Source organism: Passer montanus, unplaced genomic scaffold, assembly GCF_014805655.1.
Source record: "Passer montanus isolate IOZ18808 unplaced genomic scaffold, ASM1480565v1 scaffold15, whole genome shotgun sequence".
NCBI lineage: Eukaryota > Metazoa > Chordata > Aves > Passeriformes > Passeridae > Passer > Passer montanus.
The window spans coordinates 8,604,407-8,625,205 of NW_024362051.1; the positions used below are offsets into that span (position 1 = coordinate 8,604,407).

The following is a 20,799-nucleotide window of genomic DNA, read 5'->3' on the forward strand; positions in this document are numbered from 1 at the left end:
ACCACGGACATTATTAAACCTTCCAAAAATAAACCCCTGCCAAAGTGATGGGAGCCAGATTTTCCCTGGAAAGTGTCAGCAGGGGGTGAGGGGTGCTCACAGGCCCCTCTCCAACAGCTGCCCTGCATCACGAGCAGCTTCTTCCCTCCGGCCCTTTGCTTATTTAAGCCCCACAAACGCCAGGGTGCCCCTTCTGAGCAGCTCAAAGTCCACTCAGCGCTGAACCAGCTCTGAGGATTGGCCTTCAGAGCACTTTGGATGAATGTAACGGGAAAGGGCTCTGAAATAGCATTACACATTAATTATATATATATAATAAATTAGCATTGCACATGGCGCTGCCGCAGCAGCCCCGCTGTGGGCGGCCCGTCCTTGCCCCGCCCGCCCAGGGCCGTGAGGGCCCGGCCGGGCCATGGGGTGAGTTCCCCGCTTTCCCTGCTCTCCATCCCGCTGCAGGGCGGTGGAGGCAGCCGCCTGGAGCCGCCCTTTCCCTGCCCACCGTGCCCCGCCATGCGGGCCCGCCGTGCAGGGACCCCGCTCCTCTCTGTCCCCGTCCCCAGCCCAGCGGCTGGGAGAGACCCTCAGGGGGCGAACCACCCCCGCCCTTCCGTTCTCCCCATCTCCCACCGGGGCATGAGAGACCCCTTGGGGTCATCTCCTCCTTCCTTCTCCCCCTTTCCCCCAGGCCGGTCCGACCCCCCTGAGGTGACAAACCGCCCCCCCCTCCAGTGGTACTCCCCGGACACTCCCGGCACTACGTTTCCCATGGGGCCTCGCGGCGGAAGCGGAAGTGGCGTCTCTCCGGCGCGGCACGCGGGCCGCGCCATGGCCGCCGACGGCGGCGGCGGGCGGGAGCTGCTCGCCCTCATCCACCAGCACCTGCTGCGCGGCGGCTTCGCGCGGGCCGCCCGGGAGCTGCAGGCGCAGAGCGGCCAGGTAACGCGCGGCCGGGCCCGGCCCGCGGGAGAGGCAGCGCGGGGAGGGGGCCCGGTCCCGGAGCGCGGGCCTCGGCGGGGCCGCAGGGCCCGGTCCCGCTCCGCGCCCTCACCGGCCAAGGGAGCGCCACGTGGGTGCCGGGCTCACCACGGGCCCGTGGCTGCACGCCGGCCCGCAGGTCCGTGCTGCACGCACGTGGCGTCCCGGCACCCAGCGGGAGCTCCCGGTGCCCGAGCCGGCCGGGAGAAAGCCGGCAGCCCGCCCGGTAGAGCCTCCCGTGCCGGGGGCTGCTGCTCCCCGCACACGTGCTGCTCCGGAAGAAGTCTGCGAGGAAACACGCGGCCCCGGGTGCGGCGGGGCGGGCGTGTGCCGGGATTCACCGGGCGCTGTGTGTGCACGGAGACGCGGTCCCGCTGTCCTGGGGAGGCTTGGATGGGCCCCCGCGGTCGCTGCTTCTGCCTTGCGGGCACATCCCGAGCCTGGGTCACGTTTGGGCCGGTGTTTCACTGGTGTTTGCTCTGCTTTCACAGAAATTGCTCCCTTCCCTCTCGGCCTCTCTCGAGGACATCTTTACCCACTGGGAAAAGTAAGTCACAGGAGGGAATGAGTATGGAATAGATTCCAGACTGTGCTGATGTCTAGGCTGCATGGCATGCGTGATTTTTATTTGTTGGAATTGCACGTTGTCAGAGGATTTCTGATGATAACTGTGCTCAGTAGGATTTTCTCCTAACCTCTGGTTTCACAGCAATTCATTTCTGATGTTCAGGATGATGCTGGTCTAAAATTTCCTGAGCTTGGAGATAAGTTGTTACTTTAGTTTTGAGCAGCTGGTGCTGTTTGTGCTGGTTGCTGCTGGAGTGTTGTGGAGCTCAGAGTCATGCTTTACTGCAAGAAATCTGTTCCCTGTGCTGTTTCACTTTCTCTTTAAAGCCACGTGCTTTGCAGGATTACTGACCCGAGAACAGAGAAGCTGAGCAGGTGCTGAAATGCCAGAGCTCTTACACGGACTTAAACCCTGGCATGGATCACAGCTGATGTGACTCAGAGCAAATCTCTTGGTTTCAGCCTGTCCTTTCAAGTCCTTACATGTTCCAAACGCCTTCCTGCATCGTTGTCCCCCCTTTGAAGGTCTGCAGGAGGGGCTTTCCCATCTGGGATGTTTGCACCCCCCCTGTGCTTTGGGTGTTGAGTGCAGCACTGCAGAGGCTGTGGCAGCCTCACTGCTGGGTTATCTGGGAATCTGTGGGGCTGGGAGCTCTGGAGTGAGGATCTCCTTAGCATGGCCGTGCCAGCAGCCTTGGGAAGTGTTTTTTCAAAGGTGTTTTCTGCTCAGTGCCTCGTGCCTTGCTCTTGTCCTCCATGGCTGAGCAGGAGAAGGGCTGGATCTAGGTGAGGGTGTAGCAGCATAGAAATGGGTTTGCAGTTCCTCTCTCTCACAGATTGTTGCTCTCATGGGTGCTGATGGTGACCTTCCCACGTGCTGGCTGTCCTGCCTGCTGCAGGAAACCCTCCCAGACACTGTCCTTTTAAACTGAGGGGCAGCAGGGCACTTGCATCAGGTTTAATTCCTCTTTCTTCAATCACCCTTCTGTCCTGGTCCTGCCCCACAAAGCCGTCTGTTATTCCTGGTCTGTCTGAGTTCTGCCTGCTTGGGAGTCAGAATGAGGGATGTGTTGGCCAGTATCCTGGATGTGTTGGCCAGTGTCTTTATCCTGGAGTGCTCCTGTCACTGAGCTGTCTTTATCACATCCTGCTCTCATAGGCTTTTAGCCCAAAAATGTCCTTCCTTAATCTACCCTGTGGCTCTTGCCCTTCTCACCAAGGCCACCCCTGGTGCTGTTCTCCAGAAACTTTTCCAGAGTGACCCTAAAGCTGAGATTTGCAGTTCCAGAAGTGTCCTCCCTCCAGAGCTGCATTTACACTTGGAGGATGCAGAGAGGGGGTGGGAGGGTGCCTGGGAGCTGGGGAAAGCTGGTCCAGCTCAGCCCTAGGAGCCTCAGATGTTCCAGACTGCCACAGGGACAGTGCTGGCAGACACCATTCCTTCCCCTTGCAGGGTACCCCTGAGCTCCTGGTCACTCACAACAAATTCCCACATCAGTCTGTGCTGTGCTGTCAGCTGCCACTGGACCAGGATGGTTGCAGGATCAGAGCTGCCTGTGGGGGCTGCCCTGTTGCTTTATTAAAAGGATTATTGGAGTGGTTACAGGAATTTCTAAGAGCAAACATGCCTTTGGCTTTGCCTGCTTGCACAAAACTTGCTGTTACAGCTGTGCTGCCAGAGCACTCTGACACCAAGCACAGTCTACTCATCAAATTGTTAAACTAATCTCGTTTTTAAAACAGATTAACAAATAAAATGAGCTAAACTGGCCCAGAAGTGAGGGTATTTGCTTCTGATAACTGTGTCTCCTAGGGCTTAGAAGCATTGCATGTGTGAGTCACAGCAGCATGTTCCCAGTGTTACCCTTGTAATAAAGCAGATGTGTTGTCTTTAATCTCAAATGCAAACATGGGTAACTTTAACCACATCTTCTCTTCTGGTACAGGTAGGATTTAGAGCCTGGAGAAATCTTTCTCCAGCTTAATGTTTTAACCCAATTGAGCAGCTTAAGTGTTCAATACTCATGTAGCCTCTTCCTCCTCTTTTTCTAACACATCTTCTGTAGGTCCAGCCACTTCCTTTCTTAATCCTCTCTGCAACCTGGCTTTCCTGCCCTTTTGACTTGGGAGCATCAGTTCAAATGGCTTTTGTGCCCTTTAGATTGGCTTCTCCTGGCCCTGTGGAATACCAGGACTTGGTATTTTGGGGATATGTGCCCTAACTCTGAGGCTGCACTTACTCTGAGGTTGTTGCTGTAGCCCCTAGAAAAGGAATTTGTTCTGTAGGATGCCTTCTATTGAGCACCTGCCTGCCTGTGTATGTTTTTATCCCTGCTAAAGTAAGAAGGAGTCTGCCTAGGGCACAGGAAAATCATCTAGGCTCAGTATTTCTCCTGAGTGTTGCAGGAATATGTTGCTCTTGGAAGTTTACTGAGGACTGGAGATGTCCCGTGGAGGTTAGAGAAGTATTTCCCACCCCCTTAGGAATTCCTCTGCAGAGAAATTACACTGCCTATTCTTAGGCTGGAGCCTGAGCTGAGAGTAAATGAATAATTATATTCTAATTTCTTCAAGATATTTTCCCCCATTTTGACACCTATTGTCTTCCCTCAGAACTCCACCAAATTCCAAGAGAAGAATTGTGAGTGATGAGGAGGCAGCAATCCCAGAAAAGATCAGAGTTCCTGATCCCGTGAGCAGCTCTGAGAGCTCAGAGAAAGAAGAGGATGAGAAAGAGAAGGCAAAAGCTGCAAATGGTAGGAGCCTTTTATCTCCCTGAAGTCAACAAAGTAGGGCTGGAGACTTGTGTAGGAGTATCCCAGCTTGCTTGGCTGGAGAAAATGCTTGTAAAGTGATGGCTATTTGAAAAATAGGACAACTAATTTAGCACCCCCTTCTTATGTGGAGTTTCTGAGGAGCACAGATGTCTGCTGAAGCTAGAAAAAACCTGTTATGATTCATTGGGGAGGGATGGGTGTTGCTGCTCAGATGAAGCTTTGGGAACCTCTTTCTGCCCACTGTGGAGCACCTTCTAGTTGGTCCCAGGTGTGTGTTGGGCCAGCAAAGGCAGGCATGTTTGATGGGTCAGGGAAGGTGTTGATAGTTGGTCTGGAAGGCCAGTGCCTCTGTCTGAGGTGGGGACAGATCTTGTGTGCAGCTGATGTGGGAGGTGTTGGCTTGCAGAGTCTAACAAAAACTTGTGTCTGACATATTTTGGCAGATCAGTCTGATCTGCTGTAGACCAGCCTTTAGAAAAGTGCAGATCTTTAAAGATTCCCTTCTTGGTGTCTGGGAGAGGGGTGGGGTGGAGGAGCAAAGTTCTTGCCTGTCACAGGGACAGCAGTGGTGATGGTCTTGGGTCAGGTGTGCAGGTGGGACCCTGCCCTGCTGCTGGGGCCCTCCTGCAAACCAGAGACCCTGTTGGTGTGAGGAACACACTCACACAGCTGCTCTGTGGCTCTCTCCTGTGCAGCAGCCAGCCTTTCTGTGGCCACCAACTCGGTAGTGAATGTAGAAAGCAGTGAGGAAGATGAGTCCTCGTCGGAAGAGGAGGATCTGCCTGGGAAAGGTGCAGTGACGGTAAGGCAATGCTGCTGCCTTTGAAGGCTAGTGATACTCTGAGGCCAGGACTGTCCCAGACTCCTCAGCATGTGTAGAACTGTGTCCTGGGGTGGAAATCAGGTTTAAATGACCCTTCTATGCTGCCATAGCCTTATCTTAGATACCTGTCCCCCAAAAGCTGCCTTGAAGAGTTCTATGGCTTACCTTGCTGCCACATTACTGTTGCAGGTACATTGTATCCAGTTTAGTTCCCCATCTGTGTGTACCTTTCTAAGTTCCTTTATTTCCCATAGGTGACAGCAGCTGTGGTGGGTGGCAAAGCTGCCAACTCCCTGCATTCTCCTCCCAAACCTGCTGCCCCAGCAGGCAGAGCAGAGGGGCTCTCTGCTGCTGACAGAACTGTGCTCTCTAACAAGCAGCAGCCCAATGCCCCAGCTGCAACTGCAGCCCCAGCCAAGGCCCAGAAACTGCCTGGTCCTGCAAAGCCTGGACCTGCCACAGCAGCTGTGGCCAAAGTGGGACAAAGCAAAGCACCAGGAACGACCAAAGCACCGGAGAGTTCCAGCAGCAGCAGCAGCTCCTCGTCCGAGAGCGAGGAGGAAGAGGAGACGCCGGCTGTGAAGGCCCCAGCCCCCAAATTGGGTAAGGAGCCTGCAGGGTGGTGTAGATGTGTGTGAGCTCCAGCTCTTGCAGATTGGATCAGAGACGTGCCTTCAGCATGTTCCTTTCAGCTCGCTTGCTGGAAAGCTCGGAGTGATGCTTGTTCCTTGGGGAGGCTGCTGGAACATTGCAAAGCAGCCAGCTCTGGAGCTCCGTGGGATGAATCCAACGTGCTTGCTCCCATTTCAAGCAGCAGATCCTGTGCTAAGATGTCTGGCAGCACCCAGCACATACCCAGGGCTTGGGGCTAACAGTGTAGCATGTCCGGAGGAGGTGCAGTACTAATGCTGCTGATACTTTCAGCTTTATGGAAAGGCCCTCCAGTGTTTTCTCTTTATTCCCAATTGCAAAGTGATTTGTTTTGGGGTTTGAAGTCTTCAGGGAAATCTTTAAATGCTTTGAAGTGTGTCTGTGTGTGTTGGAGGAGGAGGGTGAGAAATAGATCATTGAAGTTCTGGGAATGATCCTCTTCTTGGCTCTTATCCAGAGGAGGCCCAGCCAGGCTGGGTGCCCCTGCAGGGAGTTGTGTGTGGCTGGGCAGCACCCCATAGGGTCAGAGGGTGGCCAGGAAGCATTTCCCATCTCTGCCTGCTCTCAAGGAAGGTGTTTGTGGGCCAGCATTTGTCTGGAGAAGCTGTTCCCAGCAGGCTATTGATGTTTTCAGCAAGGCTAGGTCCTCTTCCCTGCAAATCCCCCTAGCCCTCTCTGTGGCTTGTTTTGCTTCCCTGACTTCAAAAGCCACATTAGCATCACGCTCTGGGGCTCAGAGCAGGCAGCAGCTGTGACATCTCACTTGTGTTTCAGAGCCAGCAGCTGGGGCTGAGAGCAGCAGTGAGGAATCAAGTGAGGACACATCCTCTGAGGAGGAGCTGATAATTCCAGCCATCCAGGTAACCTCTCCAGCATGGATTCTTTGTCCCTAGGAAATCGCTTCCCTTCTTTTGAAGAAGAGAGGAGATGCTGCAGTGCTGTATTCTGACAGCATCCCTTACCTTGGGTGTGTGAGATCCCCAAACCCAAGACCAGAGCTATGTGGCTGAGAGCCCCACTAAACCCTGCCGACATCAACTGTTCTATTCCAGTTTTTTCTGGTGCCTGAGGCTGAGGGAGATCCTTGGATGTGTAGGAGGTGATTAGTATGCAATTTGATGGATATAGTCAGGCAGTCCATGGAGAAAGTGACTTGCTTCAGATATGCCACAGCTCATGGGTCTGAAAAAGCCTGTGCTGGTCAAAATTAACAAGGTAGCTGGCTTTAAAACAGATTCCATGCAGTTAGAGCTTTCAGCTGTTTTCTTCCGAGGTGTTACCTGCTTCTCCTGTTCCCTTTTGTTCCCCCTGTGCCCAGGCCAAGCCAGCTGTGAAAACAGTGCGGTCTAATGCAGCACCTCTGAAAAGTGCATCTGCTGCTCCAGTGTCCCTGAAGAAGAATGCAGTGAAGCAAACAACACTGGCAACAAGCCAGGCCAAACCAGCATCAACAGCAGTTCCTGGGGCTGCACAGCCCAATGACACATCAGAGAGCAGCAGCTCCTCAGACAGTGAAGATGAACATCCATTGGGAACCCAAGTGCGTGTCTCTGAGATCCTCCCTCTCCTTGCATGCCTCTCAGGGCTAGGAACTGCAGTGAAAAGAAAATTTTGTAAATGCATGTAGTGTGTAGCAAAGTCATGGTGGGGGTGGGAGGAAGGAGGCGTGAGGTGTTAAAAGGCACCTCCATGTCTTTGCTGGGAGCTTTAATCAACCCATTGTGCCTTTCTTAGAAAAATCCATCAGTACTTTTAAAAGAAAAAAAAAAAAAGCAGTGATTCTTTTCCCACCTGAAGAGGCAAATTATCATGGTGGAATTTGCTTCTCAGGTATAAATTGCAATAAATAGTGTCTAATTTGTCAAACTGTGGTGCAGCTCAGCTTCCCTACTGTGGAGAGTGCAAAGTGGTGCCTTGTACCTCACTGGGGGGGACTGCTAGTAGCAGCAGACTGATGAAGAAAGCTAGATGAAAGAATTCCTCGTGTCCTGCCAGTCACTAATCTTCCTTCAGGGTTTGCCTTTCCTGGGGGGGTTCTGAAATTTTTTCCCTTCATTATAGTCTGAGCAAATGAATTATGCTGCTGTGGGATTTGCCTTATTTCACCCTGTTCATGTCTTGTCCAGACAAAGCCACCTCCAAAATCCTCCCAGGCCGTCCCATCCCCAGTGAAACCTGCACCAGCAGCGTCATCCTCTGTCAAAGCAGCTCCAGCAAAAACACTTCCCCTGTCCCAAGGGAAGGCAGCACCAAAAACAACAGTGCTGAAGCAGGTTAAAACCTCACTGGGAAGGACTGCTGCTCCCACGAAGCCTGCTGAAAGTGTAAAGCCAGTAGAGAGCTCTGCCTCGTCAGCCAGTGAAGAGGAGGACCCCCCTGTGCCCATCAGCCAGAAGGTAGGTGCTGCATTCAGCACTGTGCCAGGGGATAGAGTATGCAAGACAAGTGTTTATCCCTTAAATGCTGCCACTGATCTTGAAACACCAGGAGTGCCTTGTTTCTCAGTCCCTCGGAGAGGAGGATCTTCCTAGTTGGGGGCAAGTACAGCCTCACTCTTCTCACACAGCTGTACCAGAGGAGGTGGGAGGCAAATGGTTTGATACCTGCTCTTCATTCATGCCCTGCCCCTGTGGAGTGGCCTTGTGTGCAGGGTCACAGGTGTCTTGGTCTTGGCTCTCCTGTGTGGGTTTGGTCAGAGTTCTCAAACCAAAGGAGAGGGACTGGGAGCTCACAAAGGGCTCAGGTGGCTAAACTCAAAGGGGTGCAGATCCCTTCCTGAGAGCAACCCAAGGCACATTGTACTGAGACCTTCTGCCTCAAGTCTGAGCTGGAGGGGCCTTCAGAAAGTGCCCATAAGCAGTCTTTTGGAGATGCAGCCTTACTGCCTGCAAGGGAGGAAGGGAAGCTGGGGGTAGAGCCTCACGTGTCCTTGCATGGAGGCTCTTTGTCAACACGTCCTTTGACTATTGACAGGCAGGAGCCAGAGAGGCTCTGCATTTTTGTCTTCATAGCCTTGGTCTGCTAAGGTGGGTGGAGGGGGATGTTTCTCTCACAGTTAGCTCTGTGCTGCTCTCTTCCTGCATGATTGATTATATGTGAGGATTCAGCTCTAGGTGACAGGAGCAGCTATTTGATGGCTGTGCCATGATCGAGATTTGTCCATTTTAGCAGGGTTTATATGCTGGGTAGGTTTGTGTTCTCCAATGTTGATTCTGTGAAGCTTTCAACAGCAAGTGTTACCTGCTGATTTAACTACTTCAGCATGTTCCCTCTTGCAACCTGACATTTACCCTCCACAGCCAGAGTCAGCAAGGAAGAGCTTGTCATTGAGGGAGCTCTGTTTTTGCTATACAGGCTGTTCCTTCCCATGTTAGTAGCCTACAGGCAGGGACTATGAGTGAAGCCTGAAGATAAACCATTGGGCTTAGCTGTGTCCACAGTCCTGTCCTCCCAGTCAAACTCTTCTTAGCTCATTCCTTACCATCTGCTACTTGGGCATATGCTAACCACTGACTTACTGTATCCTGCAACTTCCTCTGGCTTCTGTGCAAGATCCAAACAGATACAGAGCGTTGGAAGCTGCTTCATCTTTCCCTGTGGGGGTGGATTAGCACAATTAAAATGAACATCATGCCTAAATTGAACTGCTTAATTGGTATGTTTACCCCTGAAGACTCAGGAATATTTAGTCAAAAGAAGTTGACAAGGTGTTTGCATATTTTGGGGGGGAAAGGGATGGTGATGGGGGACAGTCTGACCTTAAAGGTGCTGTGAGCTGCTTTTCTTTTGGAACTGCTAATTTTACTCTGCTGCTTCTTTCCTGAGTGTTTTGAGCCAAAGGTGGTACTTGAGCCCTCTATAGACAGGCTTTGGCTTCTGTTTACAAGGAGTGGGCGTGAGATACACGTGCATCCATGTGTTGGGAACCCGTGTCTTCCTTGAGCATCCCAGGAAAACCCGCGTGGGTTGTGCTGACAGAAGTTGTGCCAGCAACTTTTAATCTTGGACTGCAGGCTGCGTGGGGAGAGGCCAAATCTCCCAAGAGACAGAGGGTCTCTTTTCCTCCTTGAACACTGTTCCCTCTCCTGTGCAGGTAGCAGTTGCCCCTTGGCTGGGCCATGACACAGCTGAGGAGCTGGTCCCAGTGCTGGTACAGGCAGTGCTGGAGTGTGATTTTACAACGTGCTCCCAGCACGTGGCTCAGTGTTGTTCCTCCTCTTGTCATGCAGCGCTGCAGGATGCAAATGGACCCAGCGAGTGGCAGATGGGTTGTGCAGGAGCTGAGTCATCACACTCACTGAGCCACAGGCAGCTCCTGCTTTGGGGGCTGGAGAGGGAGCAGGAAAAATGATTTCCTCTTGAGTTATTTTCCTCCTCTCTGAGTTACTTCAGTACCTGTGACTCTCAAGCTGTCAGGAGCTCTCTGCCTGCATTACCTGCTCTCTGGGTGTAACTTGGCTGTGCTGTTGGCCAGATCCCACCTGAGACTGTCATCTGTCTCATGTGGATGGATGGACCTTGGCTGCCTCCCAGGAAATTCTGAGGCTGTGTAAACCTTATGGTGGTTTCTGTTATGTTCTTTCTGTGTTATGATGCCCCTACATGGCAGCTCTTTCCCACTCCATTGCTAAGTTAGGAAATGGAGCAGCCTTGTGCTGTGCATCCACATAGAGGGAGAAGCCAGACCGTTGCTATAAAGCGCTTAAAACTCAGTGGGCTCTGATCTTGGTAAGCTCTTCCCTTGCACAGCAGTGTTCAGAACAGCAGAGAGGAGTTAGCACGTTCAGAGCAGTGTGTGTGAATTCTTCTGACTGCTTCAAGTACTTGTGTCTCTTCAGCATTGCAAAGCTGGCCTCTCTCCTGGAGATTGTGACTCACTGGTATCAAAACAAAACAGAGAAGTGAGGTTTGCGGTCCCCCTCCCCAAGCACTTGTGGAGGTTTCTGTTTCTCTAACCAAGTCAAAATGTGCTTGGCTCGCTCAGAGAGCTGTTCTGTAATGGGATAAACATGCAGATGCTGTTGTCTGTTTAGTGTTTGGCTTGGAGATGATAAGCAGTGCCCCGATGGCAGCCCATGGCAGGGCTGTGCCAGGAAGCACAGTAGGATTGGTCTTCCCAAAAGGAGCTGGTGCTCTCTGCTGTGGCTGTGGGGGTATCACTGCATTAACAGCATAGCAGGGGTGGTGCAGCTGGGCAGGAATCCCTCATGGAGCACCAAAGCAGGCTGGCATCACATGCAGGGTGCACAGGGCCTGCCTGCCCTGGCAAACACCACGTACTCCTTGGCAGAGCAGCCCGGAGATGAGCCACGAGTGGAGTAAATGAGCAGGTGCAGAGCTGCCAGCCTGGGGAGTATCTGCAGGGGAGGAAATTCCCACATCATTCCACAAGCACTCTCCTCTGCCACCACTGACCTTCAGTGTGCAGGGGGGGGGATCTGCAGCCCTTGGAGAGGAGCCAGGAAGAGGGAGTCTCACCTGGTAGTTGTGTATCTGGGGCACAGGTGACTGTGGCTTCCTGGTGCTGACACTGCAGGAAAAGTGGCTTGTGGTCTGTCCTGGAACATCTGAGTGTTGACAGGTGCTGCAGAAAGACGCAGCCAAGTGAGTGTCAGAGGTGTTTTGTTGTCTGGAGATTTCTAAATTCTTAGACCTGTTGACAAATCAGCTTCCAAGTTGAGTCACACTCTGTCTGCCCTGTGCTCCCAACCCTTGTGTCAGCCCTGTGGCTACACTGAGCTCTCTAGCAGCTCTGGGCTGTAGCTGCTTCAATGCTGTCTCCGAATGTTGCAATTGTCATGGCCCAAAGCTTCCCAGCTCCAGATTCCCTGAACTGTGGCTAGGTTGTGCTTAAATGGCTTCCTTGGAGTGGGAGTCTTGGGGTTGCAGTGCTTCTCCTGTCCTCAGCCAGTGTCTCTGTCTCAAGAAAGAATTGCTGTTAGAAGCTTACAAGCACTATTAGCCTGTATGCTCATGTAAAATGTGCTTGGGCTTTCTGTGAGAAGGAAATTGCCACATTCAGAGGGATCTATCCACACAGCTCAGCCCAGGCAGTGGCTGAAGCCCCTTCCACTCATAGCACACCAAGCATGGTGAGAATGTTAGTAACAGCTCTGTTAGGGTAAAATAAAACCCAGCCTGAGCTGAAACTGCACTTAAACTCCTAAACAACACCTGTACTAATACTGCATTTCTGGGCCTGTGTTTCTCTTTTGTTAAGAGGTTATCAGACCAGCCCAAGCCTGTTCCCAACCTGAGCCAGGCTGCTAAAGCTGTGCAGCCAGAAAAAGCAGTGGTCAGCACCTTGAAAAGCCAGGTTTCAGAAAGTGGGAGCAGTGACTCGTCTGACAGTGAAGAGGAGTCTCCTGCAGCACAGAGACAGCCTCCACCAGCTGGTAAGTTGCCTGGTGGTAGCCAGGATCCCTCACCTGCATCCTTATGGGTTTCATGTTTTCCCCTGCACATGGAGCAGCTTCTGTGGACAGCCACAGAGAGCAATTCTTTCTCACAGTGACAATCTCTTACACTTTTCCTGCAGTGAAAACCAATTCTGTGCCCCAACCAACAAACGTGAAAAAGGCACCGGCTGCAGCACCAGCCACAGCCCCTCCAGCTGTGGGCAGCACTGATGATTCCAGTGAGGAGTCAGATTCAGAGGATGAAATAGTGCCCCCATCCCAGGTGAGGAGCTGCTGACCCCCTGGCTGTGTAGGCTTTAATGCTGCACGCTCAGGAGTTGGAAGGTGGTGGTTGTGCATGGGTGAGCAGTGCAGGGGAGCCTCCCTTTGGCTGGATTAGGTTTTCTCAGCTGTGTCCATGGGTCTGGCTGACCCCAGCCCTGGGTGCACGTCTCAGCCACAGCAATCTTGCAGTGTGAGTGCTTTGACAGGAACGTGAGTAGACACACAAGCCCAGGCCTTCCCTGGGACTCTGTCCCCTCTGCTCCACTCCAGGAATTTAGGCTGGAAAAGCAGCCAGATCCTCACAGCTCCAAGGCAACCCACCGCCTGGTTCCTCACAGATCTCTGAAGTTCTTTGGTTTTGTTTTCCACAAGCCTTGGGAGGAGGGCAGATCTGCCCTGAAGGGTAGCACAGCAGTTCTGCTGCCTTTCAGCTGGAGGAGCCAGGCCCCTGCTTTGGAGAAAGGAAGGTGACCCCATATCTGTGCTGAGAGCACCCCTGAGTGTCATGGAGCTGATCCCAGCTCTCACACTGGAGTCTCTTTGTCTCCATGCCAGTCCTGCAAAGCTGTGGCAGAGCTCCTTGGGGCCAGAGCTGCCTTGGTGTGAAGCTGTCCTGGGGGTGATTGCACTTGTGCTGCAGTTTGAGCCCAAGAAACCACATCTGAAACCCCACTGACTGAGGAACATGGCTACTGTTCCACATGGTGGTGGCCTGGCTGTGTTCTGAGCCCAGGGCTTGGTGGCCAGGCACACTTCATACCCCACACATGCCTTTGCTGGGAGGGGAACATCATAAGCACTCAGGAAACCCTTCCCCATGTTGGCCTGAGGCTGTGGCCAGTGGAAAGGCTGTCTCCCTCCAGCTGATGGGCAGTCTGCCATCCTGAGCATTCCTTGAGTAAAGCATGTTTATATTACTGAGATTGTATAAAATAATGCAGTTGCTGTAACTTGAGCTTTGTGTGAGAGGGCCGAGAGCTCGTTGGGCTGGCAGAGCGGGGCCTTTTCCTTCCCCAGGCCAGATGATGTGTGAGGGAAATGTCAGCCCACAAAGGCCCAGCTTGTCAGAGATCTGCAGGGGAGAGCTGCTCACGTAGCCTGTCTGTAACACAAACCAGGAGGCTGAGTGCTCCTTCGTGGCTCCTTCTCCCTCTTCTGCTGGCATTTGTGTCATGGTCCTGTCCTCAGTGCCTGGTTTCCATGCCCCTGGCCTTTCTATTTTTAACCCCTCTTATGGTATGTTTGATGGGAGGTTTTAAATGTGAGGCAACAAAATTGCTTTTGTTAATTTGACCCCTAATCTCTTGGCTTGTGGACCTGAAGGCAGATTTTCCCTGTGGTTGAGGTCTTTGTTTATCTCTGTTGCCAATTAACTCTTGGTGTGTGATTTTTAGAGTGTAAAAGACATCAGGAAGTCCAAGTGCCCCCTCTGCAAAGGTTTACAGCTGCAGACTTGCTGGTGCTGCAGTGGGTAGGGATTCACAGCCTGCAAGCACAGCACATTTCCCCTGCCTGCCCTCAGGATAGGTGCCTTGGGGGCTCTGAGCTAATGCTTTTGGCACTTTTGGGGTGCTGCCCTGGCCCTCATTTCTGCTCCTGGCTGTGCCAGAGGCCATGCTCAGAGGCTCATGGGAGGCAGAACTGGTTTGTAAAGGAGAGAATTAAAAAACAGAAAGTCTTGGTGGTGTGCTGAAAATGATGGAAAGGCTTAGGAGTTAGTGCTGGATTGGTGTGTGCCTCTGTATCTTCTCCCTCCAAGTTTGCTCTGCCCTGATTTTCTTTCTTATCTCTTCTAGAGTCTGTTCCAGCAGAATGTCAAAGTAACTCCAGTTTCGAGCATGGTGGCTGCAAAGGCAAATGCCAGCCTGCCTTCAGGGAAGAGGACAAAAACCCCTGCTGTCCCTGCAGTGAGCAGAGTGTCTGAGAGCTCGAGCACTGATGCCTCAGAGCACAACCTGCTGGCAGGAAAGGTAAAGATGGAGGAGACTAAGGTGGGGAGCCTTCCTGGGGAGAGGGAGAACATGGATCTGCGGGGGTCTGGGGCTGGTGCCACGTCCCCAGCTGAGGGATGTGTTCATGAAGCTGGGACAGAGGGGCTGCCCTATCCTCACCACAATGATCCTGCTGTGAGATGGAGCAGAGGGTAGCCCTGGTACCTTTGCTGTCCCTGGTTCCCTGCTGGCTGCTTCTTTCCTTTTGTGATAGCAGTTGTCTGCTTGGCTCGGGCTGACTGTGACACAACCTGGAGCAGTACAGCTGAAGAAGGGCCAAGGTGCTCCAAGCCCATCTACTCTGGGCTGCTGCTTATAGTTCATGGATGTGAGCAGTTAGTTATTCCTCCTTCCAGATCTGTTTCATCTCCCTCTCCCTAGGTCCCTGCTGCTTCTATCCAAAAGCAAACGGTTCCTGTGGGAAAAGCTCCTCCAGCCAACACTGCCAGCTCAGGAAGTTCCACTGCTAAGGCGAAGAAGCCAGTCCTGCAGCCAGGACAGGACACCCAGCCAAGCCAGGCCGTGCCACCCACTCATGCAGGGTACACCTCAGACAGCAGCAGTTCCTCTGACAGTGACGAGGAGGAGGCACCCAAGCAGCCTTCCCAGCCTGGTCAGTTCTCTCCTGAAGGTGCTCTCGGTGCTGCTGGGGTGGGGACAGCCGTTTGTTACTCCATGACAGGGTGGCAGTGGTTGGAGAGGCATTCCTCCTCTCCAGCCTGGCACAGCACTCCCCTTCTTTTGGAGGCAGAAGGGCTTTTGGTGGCAGTGCCTTTGCTGGGAAGGTGAGCTCAGCCCCAGGCAGCAGTGGTTTAACAGGAGGAACTCTGCTCTTCCAGCAGGCTCCCTGCAGAAACCAGGAGGGACCCTGCCAGCCCACAGCTCCTCCTCAGAGTCCAGTGAGGAGGAGGAGGATGCAGCATCACAGGTATGGTATTGAGCAAGCTGGATCCTCTCAGGTCTTACAGCTGGCTCCTAAATAGGACTGAGAGACAATTCTCAGCCATAGCAGACACGGTGCTGGGTGGGTTTGCCAGCAGAGAAGTGGGGGTTCCCCACTGCAGTGGTGTGAGCAAGACCTTTTTGCAGAGAGAGAGAAGCTTTTGAACCTGAAATGCTTCCCCAGGCAGCCAGGCCTTGGGTCCAGGGTTCATGGTGCCTTCCCTGGGAGAAGAGACAGCAGGATGTGGTACCTTGCAAGGGTTAAACCAGAACTGCTGCACAGTGCCAATAGCAGCAGGGATTTTTTTCCCCCACTTTAGTTTGTAACTTAAGCCGTGTCCAAGACATGAAATTCCCTTTGTAAGTGGCGTGCAGGGCGTGCAGCACATCTGCAGTGCATTAAGTGTGCGTGGGCCACGCTGATGGCCAGGAGCCTCCCCCAGCCTGCCTTGCTGGGTGAGAACAAAGGAGAACCTCTGGCTGCCAGCTCTCGAGGCTGTCAGCTCAGCTGGTGTCTGTCAGTGCTGGCTCCTCTCCTGCGCTCTCAGAGCTGGCTCCACAGGTGGCCAAAGGTGGGCCCTTCACTTGAAGTATGAGGATAATAGCAGCAGAGACAGAGCTGCGTGTCTGGTGTGTGGGAGGCTGCCCTGCTGTGACTCCTCAGCGTGTCTGTGCTGTTTCAGTCCCTCCTCACAGGCTACCCAGTCGTCTGCAAGACCCCAGTAACACCCCAGGCACCAAAGACGGTTCCCCCCCAGCCTGGAGGTGTGGTGAGGCCAGGGAATGCTGCTGTGGGTGCTGCAAACTCCCTCGCCCAGGGCTCCCTGAAAACAGCCCTGGCCAACAGCTCCAGCAGTGACAGCAGCGACTCCGACACAGATGACAACCAGGTGGCTGCAAACCACAAAGCAGGTGGGTTTCCTTTGGCAGGGTTGGGAGTTTGCTTGGCCCTGGAGCAAAGCTGTGCTGGCACAGGGGGTGGCACTGGGACAGGCCCTGTTCCCAGTGTGTCTCTATGGTGGAACCACAGCATGGAGCACTGCTGCCGTCTGCTGGCTTCCCTGGCCACAGCACAGCCTTCAACACCCTGCTAGTGCTGGCTGCCTCCAAGGCTCAGTGCCTTTGCCTCTTCCAAGATGTGCTTTAACCACAGTAATTAACAGGAGCAGGTAGGGCTCTCCCCAGAGCCAGTGCACACTGCATTGCTGGCTTCTGTGGACGGTTCAAACACTGCCTGAAGAACATGTGCTGCACAGTGCTGGTATTCAAACCTCCCCTTGGGCTGTGTGGGCTCTGCTGCATGTCTGGAGAGCAGAGAAGGGGAAGCAAGTGAGGAGACCTGTGGAGAAACAGAATTTCCCTGGTTTGTTGGCAAATTGTAAAACTTGGAGCTGGAAGCTGCTTTAGCTCTGGTGTGACCCTATCACCTTCAGATGAACTCTGGCCTGCTCTAGAAGTTCAGATGGGTCTGTTGGTCCCTTGGGCACATCATGAAATTGTGCAAAGGGCTGTTGAGGAGGTCAGAGCTATTGATACAGGGGCTCAAGAGGGCCATGGGGCTCTGGGCTTGGCCATTGGTGGTGATTGCAGGAGGCAGTGTGGAGACCCCCACCACCTTGGGAAGTCCCCAGCTTATTGGGGATGGTGGCTTGGGGAAGACCTGCTCAATCTGCGCTCACCCATCTTGTCAAACACCCAGAGCTCTTGTGGCAGTTGTCACCCACTTCAGGCTGAGGCATCTTTCTCTGACTCTGCTACACATGCCAACAAGTTTAGGGAGAACTTTTTTTTGGGGAGAAGAACTGGATGCTCCTCTTCAAATGCATATTTCCATTCTCCTGTGACTAGTCTGTGTAATGAATGCTCCCTGAGTTGTCGTCTCTGTTTTTGTCTGTTTCTGCAGAAAACAACCCCACTTCAGGGCAGGAAGCTACAGGAGCCTCCAACAAAGAGAAGGTGGCAGGAAAAACAGAGCCAGGTCATGCCAGCCTCAAAGCTTCCTCACTGAAGAAAACCCTGGCAATGAAAGAGAACAATGTTGGGGTAACAGGGGTACAAGTGACCCCAGCATCATCACATGCCCTGCCCTCCATCCCACAGCCACAGCAGCCAAGCTCAGGGATTGAAACTGAGGTCTCCACTGCTGCAGAAGTCCCTGCAGTGCAGACAGTAGAGGGCTTGGAAGTGAAGAAGAAGAAGAAAAAGGACAAAAAAGAAAAGGAGAAAAAGGAGAAAAAAGAAAAGGAGAAAAAGAAACCATCCTCCACAGCAGACAAGGCTGTGAAAACATCCAAGAGCAAAGACAAAGAGAACAAGAAGCAGAAAACGTCTCAGAAGCGGAAGCTGGCAGGAGAGGATGGGGCTGTGGGGCAGCCCAAGGAGAAGAAACGGAAAGGGCAAGCTAGTGAAGAAGTACCCAAAAAGAAAAAGAAGAAAGCAGATGGTGACCTGGAGAAGGTGGCAGGCAGCAAGGAAAAGAAAAAAGCAGCTAAAAGTAAGCATCTACACTTGGGGCCCAGTTTGCAATAGGTTCTTGCAGCTGATGCACTTTCAGCCTGTGGTGCAGGGCCTTGCAAATAGGACCCACTTTCCCATTGGCTTCCTGCTTGGCTGCTTTCCTCATGGAATCAGTCACGTGGCTTGAAAAAGGTCTCTTAAGATCATCAAGTCCAACCATTAACTGAGGCCCATCCCCAAACCATGTCATCACATACCATATCTACACATCCTTTAAATGCCTCCAAGGTTGGTGACCACACTGCTGCCCTGGACAGCCTGTTCTAGTGTTTAACAACCCTTTTAGTGAAGAATTTTTTCCTAATATTCAACTTAAACTCGCCCTGACTCAACGTGAGGCTATTTCCTCTTGTCCTGTCACTTTGGACCCTTCTACAGCTTCTTGTTCTGTAGTGGTCTGCTTTCTGCCCTAATCCAAAGGCCATTTTTTTTCTTTACAGTGCAGCCTGTATTTGCAAATCAGAGCTGGTTTTGTGCTGGGTCTGGTGGGCTTTAAAGAAAAATGGGGAGAGGGGATGTGAAATGACTGGGCCAGGTCTGATGGTGTTCTGTTCTGCTGAAACTCAGCCCTTATTTTTGGAGGGGACAGACTTGTCAATTGTCCCCATGTGAGCTGTTTGCCAGGGATGAGTGGAGCCTCTTGAGCAGTTGTGCTGAGCTGGACCTCGTGTCCACCCTGTTTCAGCAGCTCTCCTGGCTCTCATTTCTGGCATGTGCCCATCTACTCCAGCCCTGAAGCAGTTCCTTGGAGCAGGTGGGCAGCAGGAGGTGGAAAGAAGGAAATTCTATGTAATTCCAGCCATGGGTGTGCACAGATGGTGGGATCAAGCTGCTCTGGCTCAGGGGTATTAGGGAAACACCCCTGGGTGCAGCTGTCTGTGGGTAGAGCTCTGCCTTCACCCAATTCCTGCTCTGGAAATCTTGCTCAGGTTTGGACGTGATCAGAATCTTACTGGAGATGCTCCTATCAGCCTGTGCTCCCTTTTAGAGGCTGACAATACCAGAGTCCCTCTCTCAGTTGGCTTTTCTTTCCCACTCCTAGAAAAGAAGACTGGAAAAGAAAAGAAGAGCAAAAAAGCATCTTTGGAAGGGGCACCTGTAGCAGATGGCTCTGCTGAGGTTCACAAGAAGAAGAAGAAGGTATGTGTCACACCCTGGGCTGTGGTGCTCATCCCAGCTGGAGAAGGAACAGAGCCATGTCGTGGCCTTGCTGGCAGTGCAGGGCAGCCTGCAGTTCACTGTGGCCAGCCTAAAGCCACCCTGACCTTTGGCTGGGGTTAGAGTGACTCAAAGGGCTTGTTCCTGTGTTGCTGCCCTAGGAGATTCCTTTCCCTGGAGTGGTCAAACCCAGGGACCCTTTTGGTGGCAAAGGACTTAGTCCTGTCTGTGGAGTAAGTGCTGCTCTCCAGCTGCCTGCTCATCTCATTCTCAGTAGAAGCTGGGGTTCCTGAGGGCTTGGTGGACTTCTGCATGCCATCCCAGGGGCTGGAAGGGGTGACAGAGGGAGACTACAGGGTGTTCCTTGTGGTGGCTGCCACCTCTACAGGGACATGTCCATGAAGCCTCTCTGGCTTTGCTGGGTCCTTCATGTCTGTGGTGCAAATGATACTGATGTGTTTTTTCCCCTTTCTGTTTTAGAAGAAGAAAGGAGCTGAGCCTGAAGGATTGTGAGAAGGTACATGGCCTGTGGGGATGGGCCACTGGTACCCTGAGCGGCGTAACCTTGGCCACGTTCAGAACTCCTGGCCACTTTTGGGAAGACAAAGTGCCCTCTAAGAGCTCCCTGAGCCAGCCTGGCCTTGGATCAGAGGGCCAGGGAGTGGAGCAGTGTGAGGAATGTCGTGCAGCCATGTGCTGGCTTCTCTGGATGTGTCTGACCTCAACTCTGTAGCTGCTGAGATGTCCAGCCTGGGTGTTGCTGACCTCTGTCACCAGCAGAGATGAGTGGCCTCTGGCAGTGTCTGTCTGTCCCTGCTGACCCCAGGGAGCTTGGAAAAGTGATGGGAATTAGATGGTGATGTTGTAGCCACCTGGAAGTGGACCAGATGCCTTTGCCCACGCTCTGCTCAGCTGTAAGGCTGCTCTCCTCCTCCCCATCCCTAACTTTTAACTCCTCTCCCCAAAGGTACCGCATTCCTGTGATTAAAGATTTATGGGTGAAGATCAGAAGAGAGGAAAAGGAAGCTCACCTGGAGAATTCCAGCTTTTTAAAAAACAATAATTTATAATTTCTTTTAACTGTGACTTTTAGAACAGTTGTGTAACTTTCTGCCTCCTCCTGCCCTGCTGAGGCCCAGAGATGTGTTTATAGTCCCTCCAAATGGAATGGGGGGAGGCAGTTTGACCAGAGCAGATCATAAACTGCTTTTCCCTTTGCTGACACCCAGCCATCCCTTTCTCTTACCACAGAGCTATATTTTTGAGAAAAACTTTTATCTTTTTTCCTCTCCTCCTGTGACTTGTGGTGTCAGTCCTTTTGCTACTACAGAGAAAGCTCTTGGGTTTCCTTTTTATTCTAACACTGACAGCGGTGATTATCATGTCCCTGAAGTTGCACTGAACAGTTGTGTCCAGCAGCTGTTTTCAGCCAAGGCAGAATCAGTTTTTGTGTTGTTTTTGTTGTTGTTTTTTTTTTATGAAATACAAAATAAAAAAAACAACAAACAGATTTTTCTTCAGCTGCTTTCGGGGGAGGCCAGGGCTGTCTCTGGAGGATGTTGTGGGTGGGAGAGCAGAGCCCAGTGTCTGCCTGTCTGGGTAGCAGTGAGATCAAACAAGGGATGGGCCAGGCATGGGACAAGGAACACGGCCAGTCCTGGCTGGAGATGCAGCTGTCCAAGTGCCTGCAGAGGTTTTTCTTTATCTCTTTTTTG

At 52.6% G+C, this 20,799-nt stretch overlaps 1 protein-coding gene across 5 annotated transcripts; it reads left to right on the forward strand.

Moving 5' to 3' along the window:
• Positions 1–805: 805 nt before the first annotated feature.
• TCOF1 (treacle ribosome biogenesis factor 1) lies at positions 806–20,598 on the forward strand. Of its 5 annotated transcripts, none has more exons than XM_039701370.1 (18): positions 806–936; positions 1,467–1,522; positions 4,156–4,298; positions 5,015–5,121; positions 5,397–5,745; positions 6,568–6,653; positions 7,112–7,333; positions 7,920–8,189; positions 12,014–12,188; positions 12,332–12,474; positions 14,273–14,446; positions 14,849–15,080; positions 15,307–15,395; positions 16,093–16,321; positions 17,313–17,903; positions 18,969–19,066; positions 19,565–19,601; positions 20,052–20,598. In XM_039701370.1, the coding sequence occupies exons 1-17, from the start codon at positions 826–828 to the stop codon at positions 19,595–19,597; spliced, it is 3,108 nt and encodes a 1,035-aa protein (XP_039557304.1). In that variant the 5' UTR covers positions 806–825; the 3' UTR covers positions 19,598–19,601; positions 20,052–20,598. The 5 variants fall into 5 exon arrangements, with proteins under 5 accessions (XP_039557304.1, XP_039557307.1, XP_039557303.1 ...); XM_039701373.1 differs by having other exon boundaries at positions 19,568–19,601; XM_039701369.1 differs by having other exon boundaries at positions 19,565–20,598.
• Positions 20,599–20,799: the final 201 nt, after the last annotated feature.

Excerpts from the sequence above, each read along its gene's own strand:
- TCOF1 (XM_039701369.1), top strand. The coding sequence starts at position 826 with ATGGCCGCCGACGGCGGCGGCGGGCGGGAGCTGCTCGCCCTCATCCAC. Across the intron at positions 5,122-5,396 it reads CTGGGAAAGGTGCAGTGACG|GTGACAGCAGCTGTGGTGGG; the intron begins GTAAGGCAATGC and ends TATTTCCCATAG. Across the intron at positions 16,322-17,312 it reads GGCTGCAAACCACAAAGCAG|AAAACAACCCCACTTCAGGG; the intron begins GTGGGTTTCCTT and ends CTGTTTCTGCAG.